At 38.1% G+C, this 14638-nt stretch overlaps 1 protein-coding gene across 1 annotated transcript in view; it reads left to right on the top strand.

Moving 5' to 3' along the window:
• The window catches only part of Muc16 (mucin 16, cell surface associated), a 197643-nt gene that overhangs the window by 139090 nt on the left and 43915 nt on the right, over window positions 1-14638 (top strand). The window contains 13 exon segments of the mRNA XM_036192391.1: window positions 13-71; window positions 200-372; window positions 1514-1549; window positions 4438-4503; window positions 5454-5575; window positions 5671-5729; window positions 5856-6028; window positions 8073-8108; window positions 9517-9582; window positions 10503-10624; window positions 10722-10780; window positions 10903-11075; window positions 12198-12233. Of these exon segments, the coding sequence (XP_036048284.1) occupies window positions 13-71; window positions 200-372; window positions 1514-1549; window positions 4438-4503; window positions 5454-5575; window positions 5671-5729; window positions 5856-6028; window positions 8073-8108; window positions 9517-9582; window positions 10503-10624; window positions 10722-10780; window positions 10903-11075; window positions 12198-12233 (1180 nt within the window).

Here is a 14638-nt window from a genome sequence, read left to right as displayed (position 1 = left end):
TCTCATCCACAGCTTGGGCCCTTGTTCCAGAATAGCTCCTTTAACTCAAGTTGCAGACTGACCTCTCTCAGGTGATTCTACTTCCATACAATTGCCTGAGAATAACTATCCCTTCTTTTGATGTTCTGCTGTTTCCCCTTCCTTGGAGCTTCCATCTACATTAGGACCTCCCTTGAATCTGTACATCTTTCTCTTTAAGCCCTGAGAAGAATGGGACATTCACAAGCGTGGTTACTACCTGCACCTACCAGCATGACCCTGCACATCCTGGAATGGACACACAGGGTCTGTACTCAGAACTGAGCCATCTGAGCCATGGAGTCACCCAACTGGGAAACTACACACTGGAGAAGCATAGCCTCTATGTGAATGGTGAGCATGGTCTGTAGTTTGCTATGTAGTCTCCTCAGGCATCCTTCATTTTATCTATACTCTCAAATGTTCCTAGTGGTCTTTGTGTAGACCAGTTGTTTCTATACTCTTCATTTCTGTCCAAATAATCAAATAAGCAAACAAAAAAAAGCATAGAAGGGTAAGGTAGACTATCATATCATGGAAAATGTCAAGGAGAAGAGACATATAAATGCTGGTCTTCAGCTCACTATCTTTTTATCCATCCAGGAATCTAGGCCATAATGCAGTGCTGTCCAGAGTTCATGTATATCATCCCTCCTGGGTTGACCCAATCTATGAACTCCCTGAACATCATGCTCAGAGTTTGTCTCCTTGTTGATATTAAATTGTCAGATTGACCATTTGTAATAACCATTATACTCCATGGGGTGTGAAAGATGTTGTCTTAGACCTTCATACTTCCTTTTTAACACAGAACAAATTAAGGCACTGGGAATGAAAGGAGCCAGAATTTACTTATAAAAAGTGAAGTTTGTAGCTGGTCTGAGTCTTGGTGTCCTGAGTTTATACTTCATCCTTTGGCCATTGAAGACCTATGCATGGTTTCCCACTCAAAAAATGCACAATTTATATGTCTAATTTTGTTGCTAAGTCAGCATTTACCAAAAATCTACTGAAAACCAGACCTTGTTCCTGGCACCAGAGATGAATAAGTTTCATGTTCACCTCATCTGAATGTAATCTATAATGAGGCATATAGTGAGGCACAGCTTCACTATAATATTACTCAGCACAATATTCTTCAACTTTAAGTGGAATAAGATGCATAGCAAATGATCAATATTATATATTATATATGGGAAAATAGGTGGGTAGATAATGGCATAGATGAGAATATGTCTTTGGATTTTGAGGTATGAATATAAATCATATGAGACACTCATTCTGGGAGCATGCTAGAGAGCTGGTAGGGAAGAGTTGGATCTAAATGAAGTATCAGGAAGTTTTTCCTCATGATAATATTTAAGTAAGATCCTAGAACATTAGTAGACACTTAATAAGTACTGACAAGAACATGTATCCATTTCCCACATAGATAACAGCATGATGTATGAGACCATGCTGCATCTTGCACTTATACTTGACTTTTGTTTTCTAGGTTATAATGAACTTGGTCCAGACATGCTTGCTACAAGTAAGTATCAAACCATGCCAACTTGGTCTTGGTCAAGGTTTTGCTCCTCATTTAAAAAGGAAGCTTGCCCCAAACACAAGCCAGTCTCCTGTGTGGAGCCAAGGTCTTAGTAGCAGAAAGATGAGGCCCTGGCCTGTTTTTTGCCCTTCAGCCCTAGCATTGAATTTCTGAATTCCCTATACTCCTTCAGCTTAGAGAACAAAATATGAATTAGTAATTGTTACTTATAAGAAGGATCATGTCAGATAGTAACTTTTTAATTTCTTCTTTTGTTTTTGAGATTATAATATACTCACATCTTCCCCTTCACTTTCTTCCCTCCAAAACCACCTACAAACCTCCTGTCTCTTTTCAAATCCATGGCCTTTTTCTTTTTGTTATTTGCTGTTACTTGCATAGACATATATCTTTATACAAATATATTCCTAGCCGGGCAATGGTGGTGCACGCCTTTAATCCCAGCACTTGGGAGGCAGAGCCAGATGGATCTCTGTGAGTTCAAGGCCAGCCCGGTCTACAAAGCAAGTTCCAGGAAAGGTGCAAAGCTACACAGAGAAACCCTGTCTCGAAAAACGAAAACAAATATATTCCTAAATACAACCTGTGCAGTCTGTATAATGTTACTTGTACTTCTGTTTTCAGGACTGACTGTTAGATAATGGAAAACCAGTTGGTGTGCTCTTTCCTAGGGAAGACTACTTTTCCCACTCTCATCATTCCTTGGTTGCCTGTAGTTCCTTGGGTAGGGTTGAGACCTCATGGGCGTTTCCCCCATTCACTTTGGCATGTCTATTGTTATTCTTGCTCAGCTTATGTTTATGCAGTCATGCTGGTGAGGCTTTATGAGTGTAGCTTCTGGCATTACTGGAATATATAGTTTCATACCAAACTCCCTAATCCTCTGGCTCTTACAAACTTTTCCCTGACTCTTCTGCAACGTTTCTAGAGCCTTGGATGCAAGAGTTCTTTTATAGATGTATCCAATGTCATTAGCACTCAACTTCACCAATCTGCATTTTGATTGGTTGGGGGTACTGTAATGGTCTCTGTGGGTTGCAAAGAGAAGTTTTCTTGGTGAGGAATAAGGACTGCATTTTAAATAGTAATTCTTTAATTTATGCCTACTATAACCTGAACTATCATGGTCTTAAACAGGGGCTTCATTGTCAAGTTATACACTATAATTGCTGCAGTTATTGTTTTTTAACCTTTAGGTTCTTTTGCTCCTTTGGGTGCCTGCAACCAAGCTCCCAAATACATACATGGACAGAGGCTTATTTTTACTTACAAATGCCCAGCCTTATCTTGGCTATTTCTAGCTAACATTTCTTAACTTAAATTAGCCCATTTATCTTTTGCCTCTGGATTTTACCTTTCACTGTTTCTATATATTAATATATCTTTTCTTTCCTTCTTACTCCATGTCTGGCTGTGTTGCTGGGCGGCTGGCCCCTTCTTTTCTCAATCCTTTCTCCTTGATCCTCCTCCCTGATTTCTCCTATTTATTTTCTTTGCCTGCCTGCAGTCCCACATATCCTTTCTCCTGCCTTGCTGTCAGTTGCTCAACTATTTATTAGCCCATCAGATTTTTTCCTTTCTTTCTTTCTTTTTTCTTTTTTTTTTTGGTTTTTTGAGACAAGGTCTCTCTGTGTAGCTTTGTGCCTTTCCTAGAACTCACTTTGTAGACCAGGCTGGCCTCGAACTCACAGAGATCCACTTGCCTCTGCCTCCTGAGTGCTGGAATTAAAGGCATGTGCCACCACTGCCTGACACCATCAGATGTTTTAGACAGGCAAAGTAACACAGCTTCACAGAGCTAAACAAATGCACCATAAAAGAATGCAAGACATTTTTGCATCATTAAACAAATGTTCCACAGCATAAACAAATGTAACACATCTTAAAATAATATTCTACAACAGATTGCTTCTTATGTTGTTTTGGCTAACATATTACAGTTTCATTTTATGACCCAGTCACCTACCTTTCTCTGCAACTGTTCTTCCATTTTTATAATTAGTCCTAGGACACCTTATTTACATCCAATCAATCTACTTAATTTCCGGATAATTTTGTTACTTTTCATTTTCATTCTTCCTCTTTTCTGCCTTTGTTCTTACTTCCATTCATTCTCAGTTATCAACCATGCACGCAATTATAATAATGTCCTTTCCTTGTTCATTCTTTATTTCCTCCATCTATCCATTTATCCATCAACCCACTAACTTACCCATACATCTAACAACATATACATGCATACATCTACTCACCCACCTACCTATCAATCTATCAATGCATTAAACCAATTAAATTCACATCCGCTCATCACTGTATGATATACTTATATATACATATATCCACCTATTTCATTTTAGTACATTTACTTGAATTTTCTCCTTTGTTCTTTCCTCTATGTATCATCCACACATCCATGCATCCATCCCTACATCCACCCCCACACATATCCATTCATTCCTCTCCATGTACCCACTTATTCACCTCATGCTTAACCCAGTCTGTCCATCCATCCATGCATGCACCAACGCACCATCCAAGCACAAATTCACCCACCTGTTCACTCATCTAATTATCATATTCATTCACTTATTTGTTCTGGTCTCCATAGCTCCCATTTCTCATGTTTTTATTCCTCTTGAAATATGTTTTGAGTCATTTATGACTTTCTTATCTGGCTTCAAATTGATGAACTGCTCTCAATTTTAATTGTCTTTAATACATTTCAATCAGAGATTTAGTTCCCCCTTTGCTCGAATAGTCACTCTTGTTTATGGTCCATTTGTGAATGGTTGGTATGCTTGAACCACTTCTATAGAGCTTCCTGGACTGTATGTGGACTCTGTTCACACTGCTAACAGCCTTTTCCACAGCTCCTGAGCCAAGCACCACCATCCTGCCTTTTATATTGACATCTGTGCAGCCAGAATCCACCACAGGTATTTGGAAAAGCCTTTTCCTACATTTGATGAAAATCCCTGTCCCACACTTCCACCTCCTGACTTAATGAGACCTGGGAAGCCATGATGTGAGGATCCAGTGCCAGTAGCATTATTACAATAATAGAGATTAGACAAGCATTTGAGTCAGATGCTTGCCCTCATGAAGCTACTAGGCTTCTGAGATGAACAGACTAGGACAATACAAGGAGGGATTCTTGTGAAGTGAGAGGCACCTGACACAATTTAAGATGGTGGGGGCCTCCTAGAGAGAGCTCCACCTGAACTGAATCTCCCAGGATGAATAAAAATAATAGATAAATTGTCATGATCTTTTGCTGTGAAGAAAGAGAGGCTCAGTGGCCATCAAGAACAAGTGAGTGGAGAGACTAGAGGAATTTGGTTTTCTTGAAGCATGAAACTCAGCTTCCAGTGATGGCTCTCCATGTCCACTCAGGACCCAAAAGGCCATAGTGTTAGGCACAGAATTGATAAGTAACTTAATCTTGGAATCATAAGAAACCACATTAAAGGAATCTTGAGTATCAAACCAAGAAACATGAACTTGACATTGAAACTCCAAAGGGAGCCATAAGTGTTAAGAGCACTGGGGGCGGGGGTATTCTAGTGAGTTTTTTCCTTTCAGCGATACTTTCCTTGTGTTCATCACAGAAAAATCCACTTATATGGAACACACGGTGAATCTTGTAGGGTAATAGTCTGGATATGAGAACATAAGGCCTGATCTGTATGGTAAAGGAGATAGCACACATGAAGAACATTATGAATAGGGGATTGGTCTGACATGGAGATGAGATGTTCATCTCTGACTTGGATGTGTACAATGACAGATGGTGATAAACTGGGAGATATAACTTGATAAGTATAGGAATCTAGTGCAGTATCAGGCAAATTCTCAGTTATAGATATCTCTTTCTGTCTTCCTACAGGTATGGAGCATCATCTGAAGACTTTCATAATCAATTTTACCATCTCTAATCTTCCATATTCAGAAGATATGAGCTATAGTTCAGCCATGTTCAACTCCACTGAGAGTGTTCTACAGCACTTGGTGAGACCCTCATCCTGGAACCTCCTTGTAGGACAAACTTCCTGTATATCCTGCATACAACTCTTTTCTCTTTTCCATTTATCCTTCTTCTATAGCTTAGACCCTTGTTCCTGAATATATTCTTCGACTCAAGCTGCAGACTGACCTCCCTCAGGTGAGTCTACTTCCTTGTCATTTTCCAGGGATGACTTACCTATTTTGACTCTTCTGCTGTTTCCTCCTTACCTGGGACTCTCACCCACATGAAGATATCTCTAGAGTGATACCTTACTCTTTTCAGGCCTGAGAAGAATCAAAACTCCACTAGTGTAAATGTCATTTGCTCCTACCAACATGATTCTGCACATCCTGGGCTGCACACACAGGAGATGTATTCAGAGCTGAGCCATCTGACCCATGGAGTCACTCAGCTGGGCAATTATACATTGGACAAAGATAGTCTCTATGTGAATGGTGAGCATGGTCTTTATTTTAATATGGGATCTCTTCAGCCACTCTTTATTTTACTAGCCTTTTCAAAGTCAGTGGTCTCTCTCTCTTTTTTTTAGAATATATAGGTTTATTTAACTTAACAATCCCCACAATCAAATGTCTCTCAGCAGTTAGCTCATTAACAGTCAAAAAATTTGAAGGAAATACAACATACATAATCCAGACTCTTTGTGTACATTCCATCCTCACTTGGCTCATTCCCTTTATATTACTTTATTCCTTTTTTTTCCTTTATTATTATGTGTTTTAAATTTTATACATCAGCCATGGGTTCCCCTGTCCTCCCCCTCCCGCCCCCCCCCCCACCTTCCCCCCAGCACCTCCCCTCCATTCCCATGTCCTTCAGGATCAAGGCATCCCTGGGGATTCATTTAAACCTGGTGGATTCAGTACAGGCAGGTCCTGTCACCTCCTTACAGACTGAGCAAAGTGTCCCTGTGTAAACCCAAGGTTTCAAACAGCCAGCTCATGCACTAAGGACAGATCCTGGTCCCACAGACTGGGTGCCTCCCAAACAGATCAAGCTATTCAATTGTCTCACTTATCCAGAGGGCCTGATCCAGCTGGGGGCTCCAGAGCCTTTGGTTCATAATTCATGTGCTTCCATTTGTTTGGCTATTTGTCCCTGTGCAAATTTTTGCAATCTTGGATTCAACAATTCACACTCTTGCAGACCTTCCTCTTTCTCTACAGTTGGACACCTGGAGCTCCATCTGGGGCCTGGCTGAGGATCTCTGCATCCACTTCCATAAGTTATTGGATGAGAGTTCCAAGACGACTGTTAGGGTGTTTAGTCATCTGATCACTAGACTAGGTCAGATCAGGCTTTCTCTTGACCATTGCCAGCAGACTACAGAGGTTGTATCATTGTGGATTTCTGGGGACCTCTTGAGCACTCTGCCTATTCCTGTTCTCATGTGGTCTTCATTCATCATGGTCTGTTATTCCTCATTCTCCCTTTCTGTTCTTGATCCAGCTGGGATCTCCTGCTCCCCTAAGCTTTCTTTCCCTCAAATCTTGCCCTTCATTACTCCAGTTTGTTCTGTGTTCTTAGATTCTTCTTCCAAGAAGTTGAAAAGCACCCATAAATAGCATTTCAGGAAAGCAGATACACCTTGCCATACTATGTCCCAAGTCAGGAAGAAGATGAATATAAATACTGGCCCTCATCTCTCTTTCTATTTCTTTTATGGTTCAGGAGCTTTGTCCATAGGATAGATCTACCAAGAATTAGGGTAGAGCTATGTACTTCATTTAAACTAATCCCAAACCCTCCTAACAGAATGTCCAGAGCTTTGTCTTCTTGATGATTCTAGGTCTTGTCAGTTTACAATCAATATTTACCACTGTGTAGCATGATGTTTACCCAAGTTACTCTCATTTTAACACAAAGACAAACTAAAGCACATGTAGGTAAATGAACCTTCCCACTGTAACATAAATTTGTCTGGATATGAATTTTAATGTTTCCATTTTAAATCTGGTTCTTTAACTTGGCCATTGCAAGGACTCATGCAAGATTTTTCTATCTAATAACTTATACAACTTAGATTCATCATTGTATTATTCACTCAGCATTTTTCAAATATTCATTATAATGCAGACATTATGGTTGACACTAGGAACAAGTAAGTTAAATTATATGCAGACTTTGTCAATCCAGTGTAAACTGTAGTGGAACATGGAGTGTTTATTTCAATTCTACATTCTTCAAGTAGAAATGCCGCGCCAAACATGATAACTTCCCAATAAATATGTGTCAGATGAGTGTAGAGAGAGTAGAAAGGATGATGGTATAAGTGGATGTATATAAATATGGGAATGATACATGAAAATAAAGCATATAGACACACTTTGGGGAGCATAGTTGAGATTGAGTAGGGAACAGTTAGAATAGTTGAAACACCAGAACATTCTTCACTCAGATCATAGAACACCAATAGAAGCTCAGTCAGTGTATAAAGTGACACACATCTACACTTATTTGTATTTTTTGCTTTTCTAGGTTACAGTGGAACTAGTACAGAAGAATCAACCACAAGTAAGTATCAGTTTAGCCTGACTTAGGTCTTGATCCATGCTTTTCTCCTCATTTCTAAAGGAAGCTTGTCCTAAACAAAAGTCAGTCTCTGGAGAGTGGCCAAAGTCTCAGTGGAAAGAAGATGCAGAGCTGGTGACTTCTTTTTGAGACTGAAGCTCTAGTGTTGGATTTCTGAATTTTCCTTAGTCCTCTGAATCAGAAGAAGAAATCTGAACAATTGTTCATATGGTGTTATTAAGCTAAATCAATTCAGAGACTGGTTTATGTTACCTAAAACAAATGCTTCATTGTTAAGTAGCAAATTTTGATGTCTACTAAAGTGTTTGGATAAAATAGCCCACTCATTCAGTATCCCACTCATCTATATTTTCAGCTGTCCATTCTTTCATTTGCTAGTTACTTTTCCTCCAGAACCACATTTTCAGTTACCCATCCATCCATCCATTATCCTTTTCATTATACTATATTTCTTCATTTCTTCTATCATTCCTTTTCTAGTCAGCTGTCTAGCCATTCATCCATACACTGTTTATCTACCCACTCATACTTCTGTCCATTTGCTAGTTTGTCCTCTATTTCTTTGATATTTACCTCTTTTACGCACATGCACACACACACACACACACACACACACACACACACACACACACACACACATCTACCCAGTCATCCATCCATTATCCCCCTACATACCTATTCATTCATATACCCACCCACCATGCAACCACCTACCCATGTATTCAGTACCTAGACATCTGTCAATTCATTCAACTATCTATCTATATTTTCTCATCTATTGGTCTGCTTATCAATTCCTTTTCTCTTTCTTTTTTCAGCATCTATCTAGCCATATATACCTGTATCCATCCATTCATCACCTATTCATTCATCCATCCATCCACCATCCATTTAATTATCAACTTATCCATCCACTTATTTACCACCCATCCCATCCACCAATATGTCTATCCACCCACCTATTCATTCACTTACTTACCCCAACAAAAATCTATCTATTCACGCACGTCCCCACCATCCATCATGTTCATTTACTTACATGTTATTTGTCCCCTCTTTCCTTCCTTCCATTTCTCTAGATACTTATTATTCTTCAATTTTGGGTTACCCTTCATCTATTCATTCTTCTTTCTACTTATCTACTTAACAATTCAATTACTGTCTTCCAATTAATTTATCCTCCTTTCTCAGTCTTTCTCCAGCTAACCACTCTCATTATCTGAGTTAATTTTATTTACAGGCTTTTCTAACATTACTGCCCACTTACTCTTTTGATCTCTTTTGTGTATTATCTACCTATGAATGGTTTGTTCTGCTTTGGATTATTGCTGCATGGGCTTCTCTAAATACCTGGGGATTTTCTCATCCCTGATGACATCCCATTCCACAGATCCTGAACTGGCCACTACCATACTGCCTTCTCCATCAATACTTGCGCAAACAGAATCCACCACAGGTATCAAAGGATCTGTTTCTATAATTATAAGATATACTGTTCCACAGTTCTGATTTCTATATGGGATCTAGACACAAGAATATGAAGAACCTAGTTCCATAGCCATCATTACAGACACAAATATTATAGTAACAATTTAATCAGTAGCCAAGCCTCATCTAACCACCAGTATTGTGAGATGAATAGACCATTGCAGTGCAGTGAGAAATTTGCAGGTCACATAATATATAGAGAAAAGGGCTTTCTAGAGACAGTTCAACCTGATCTGAATCTCTCATGCTGAGTAGGAGTTATCCAGATAAACAGGACATAAAGAGTTGCTGGAAATGATAACAAGGACTCATTGACTTAGAAAAACAGTATAATGGGATAAATGAGAGGAATTTGGCATCCATGGAGTATAAAGTTCATTGCCTAATATAGCTTTTGCATTTTTAGTCCAAAGCCCATAAAGGCAGGATGGTAGGTCCAGATTGATGAGTAACCAAAACTAAAATGACATGAGAAACTAGATTGGAAAGGGACTTGAATTACAAATCAAAACACTCAAACTGAACACTGAAACTGCACAATGATCTATGAGTTGTAGGAGTAAGAGGAAAGTCCCAGTGAGACTTTGTTTTCAGAACACTCTTCTAAAGTTCAGTGTAGAAAAAGTCCCTTAGACGGTATAGCCTATGAATCTGGTAGGGTGGTAGTATGGATAAGAGAAGATATGATTATGATAGGAAATTACACATGAAGTATGTTAGGAACATTCAGAAAGGTAAATTAGTGTCACTCAGAGATAAGATTAAGGTTGTGGGTATGGTGGGTATGTTGGTAGATGATAAGACACAAGGAGATATTACTTGATGAGTATAGGATTCCAGTCTGGCCCCAGACAAATTCTTAGTTGTATCTCTTCCCAATTTGTTCAGGTGTGGGACATCATATGAAGACTGTCACAGTGAGTTTCATCATTGCCAACCTTCCATATTCAGCAAGTATGAACAATAGCTCAGCTGTGTTCAATTCCACTGAGACTCTCCTGAAGAACCTGGTAAGACCCTCATTCCAGTAGCTTCCATTTGGATAAATCATATCTACCTACTCTATCCAAATGTTATTTCCATTATTTTCCTTGCTTTTCTCCCCAGTTGGAACCCTTGCTTCATAATGTTTTTTTCAACTCAAGTTGCAGATTAGATTCCCTCAGGTGAGTCCACTTTCTGCCCATTTGCCAGATAGCTATTATTGTTGCCCCCCTGCTTGCTCCTTCTTTCTGTTTCCTATCTGCATTACACCTTTTCTAAAATCTCTATACTCCTTGCCTTCTAGGGCTGAGAAGAATGGAACAGCCACTGGTGTGTATGCTATCTGCACCTACAACCATGACCCTTCACTTCCTGGGATGGACGCCCCAGAACTGTACTCAAAACTGAGCAGTATGATACATGGAATAACCCAGCTGAGCAACTATACACTGGACAAAGAGAGTCTATATGTCAACGGTGAGCATGAACTGTGGTTTGTTGTGGAGGAAGTTGAGGCATCCTTCATTTTTTTTCTACCTCTATCAATAGTATTGATAGTATTGTCTAGACCAGTTTATTCTATCTTCTTAGCACTTTATTTCAAAAATTCAAGAAGCACACACAAAAAGCCTGGCAAGGAGGTATGGATGTATGGTCATAATTTATAAAAAATCAGCAAGTAGAAGGATATGAATACATTTGCTGAGCTTCCTTTCTAACTCTTCCTAGATCCAAGAATGTATGCCAAAGATTATGGAACCCATATTTATTTATGCTTGTTCTTTGCATCCTAACTAACAAGATATAGAAACTTGATTGCAGATGTGTCCAGAGAATTGTAAGTTCAATGACTCTATGTCTTGTCAATTGCCAAGCTACTTTAACCATAATACCCTATGAAATGGACAAGAAGGTATAATGTATCTACATTACTCTGAATTTAAAAAAGAAAGCAAACAAACCACAAAGCTACAAAGAGACTTGCCCTTCCTACACTGAGTTTTGTCCAATCGAAGTGCTGACACAAAACTTTTTATAGTCAATCTGTTACATCAAGCCATTGCAAAAATTTGTCTACAATTTCCAGCCTCTTTTTATTTTCTATTCTGCATTTACTCTAAACTATACCATATGTCTGATACAAAGAACCAGTAACTTTCATCTGTACGTTTTCCTAATGTGAACTGCAGTGGGGACACACACTGCGTTTTATTTTTTAGTTGTGTCTGTTTGTACTATATACTTCCTTTGGAAATGGAATACTACCCATAGTAAATGCTCAAAAAGGATATATATTCTAAATGGATATATAGTGGCAGAGTAAAGGAAAGATAATGGTATGTATTGATACATAATATTGTGGAAGTGAGGTGTGAAAATATGTTTTGTAAGAACCAATTGGGAACATGATAGAGGTATGGGAAGAGACGGGTATAGTTGAAATACCAGAAAATTCTTTTCCAGGATGATTTGTCAGATCTTATAACATGAATGTATGTTCACTAGTCTATATAAGGGTGGTGTGGTGCCATATGGACCAAAGCATGATGAATCTTTTCCTTTGCTTTCCCATCCTCTAATATATCTTCTATTTTCTAGGTTATAAAAAACCTGCTCCAGAAGAACCTCCTACAAGTAAGTACCAATTTAGCCCAACCAGTGTCTTCAGAGAGGTCAAGTTCTCAATGGAAGTAAGATGAAGAGCCATTGGTTTCTTCTTGAAACTGCACCTCTCATGTTGGGTTTCTGAATTTTCCATATTCTGCTTGATTGGAGAAATGTATTTCTAAAAGTGTAACCTATAGAATTATGAGGCTTAGTTTAGATGGTTACTCTGTGATTTATGTTTTATAAAAAGAAGAGTCTTCATTAGGGGATTTATTATCAAGCTGCAAATTCTGATGATTATTTTAGTGTTTTAACTAAAATTCCCTTCTCTCTTGTATTTGTTCTAATTTTTATTAGTTCTTTTATTAATTTTTCTAATTTTTATTAGTTCCTTTAAATATTTATAAAATATATTTTGATCATGTTTTCCTCTCCAGTTATTGCTCTCATGTCATCCCCACTTCCCTACTCACCCAAATTTCTTTTCTTCCTCTCTCTTTCTGTTTCTCTCTCTCCCCCAATGTACTCAAAATACAAAACAGAAAATCCAAACAAATAAGCAAACAAACAAAAAAGCAATATTAAGTAAGTTCAGTACCTAGAAAATAAAACAAAAATCTCATACCAAATTTAAAATTGAAAAAAAAAAAATGATGTCCCTTTTCTGTTCGCCATTTCTGAGCATGAGTCCATCTCTGGGTGTGTTTGATATAACCAGTGATGCTCCACTGGAGAAAATTTATTTTCCTTTTCTTAGCAGGTATAAATTGCAAATAGCTTCTTCTTGTTGTTCTTCTTGTTCTTTTTCTTATTGTTGTTGTTGTTGTTCTCCTCCTCCTCCTCCTCCTCCTCCTCAGTGTAACTCTGGCTGTCCTGGAACTCGCTCTGTAGACCAGGCTAGCTTCGAACTCACAGAGATCCGCCTGCCTCAGCCTACCAAGTGCTGGGGTTAAAGGCATGTGCCACCTCTGCCCTGCACAGATAGCTTCTTGACTAGGGGTGGAAGGAACTTTGTGTCCTCTTCAGTTTCTCAGTACTGTAATTTTGTCTGTTTTAAACTTATACAGTTCAAATGACTGTAGATGACTCCAAGGAAATAGTATCTTCCAAATACAACAGGACTGTATACATAGGAATCCACAGAGAGTATGGCAATTGTATTATTTTTACCAGCTGAAAAATATTGTGTATATTTTCCATATTTTTATTATCTATTCATCAGTTGATGGACATCTGGACTGTTGAAATTTCCTAGATATTGTGAAAAGAGCATCAATAAACATGGACATGCATGTTTCTCAATAGTAGTGTTTAGACTCCTTGGAGTGTATGCTCAAGAGTGATAATGCTGGATCTCATAGTAGATTTTTCCAGAATTTTTAGGAACCTCCACATTTATTTCTGTAGTGGTTACACCCCCAATAGAAGTGAATGAGGGTTGGGGATTTAGAAAAGTGGTAGAGCACTTGCCTAGCAAGCGCAAGGCCCTGAGTTTGATCCTCAGCTAAAAAAAAAAAAAAAAAAAGAAGAAGTGAATGATTGTTCCTGTTCCCCACATCCATGCCAGCATTTGTTGTCATTTATTTTGTTTGTTTGATTTGGGTTTTTTTTTTAAACTATTCTGATAAAGGAAAGATGAAATCTTAAAGAAGTTTTCATTTTCTTATCCCTGATACCAAGGGATGTTGAACATTTAAAAAATGTTTCTTTAAAAATTATATTTCATTTTGTAAAAATTATCCGAGCCATGCTAAATTTTCAATTGGATTCCTTTCTTGGTGGCTAATTTTTTATTTATATGTATATTTTAGACACAAACCTTCTGTCAGATATGTAAATAACACAGATTTTTGCCATTCTGAAGGAAGCTGCTTTCTTTTTCTGTAAAGAAGCTTTTTATGTTCATGGGACCTGTTTATTAATTGTTAGTTTTTGATCCTATGCTATCCAGGTTCTGTCTCCAAAATCCTTTCCTGTTACAGTAAGTTTAACTGTATTACCCATTTTCTCCTAAATTACATCAGGGTACATGACTTATGTAAAGTTTTTTTAATCATTTGGAGTTAATTTTGGATGTTCATTGAACTATCCATCATTTATCTTTCCAGCTATTTATACTTCTATTTTCTAGATGTTCCTGAACTCATATCATGTTTCCATCAATTCATCTATCAACTGATTCATCCATCCATTGATCCACCCATCCATCCATCCACCCAACTATTCTCCTGCCAATTCTTTTGTATTTATTTTGTTTCTTTTATCTCCTACCTATATTCTTGATTGTATTAATTCACTCATCCAGTTTCATTGATAAATCCATACTACAGTCCATTTTCCAGTTAATATTTTATTTCTTCTTTTTTCCTTTATCCATTCATACATACATCCACCTGACCTTTCATCAATCATATACATGCCTATATATCCAT

The sequence above is a fragment of the Onychomys torridus genome, chromosome 7 (genome assembly GCF_903995425.1).
Source record: "Onychomys torridus chromosome 7, mOncTor1.1, whole genome shotgun sequence".
In the NCBI taxonomy this organism is placed as follows: domain Eukaryota; kingdom Metazoa; phylum Chordata; class Mammalia; order Rodentia; family Cricetidae; genus Onychomys; species Onychomys torridus.
The sequence above is the reverse complement of the archived record's forward strand: the minus strand, read 5'-3'. Positions and strand labels throughout refer to the sequence as shown.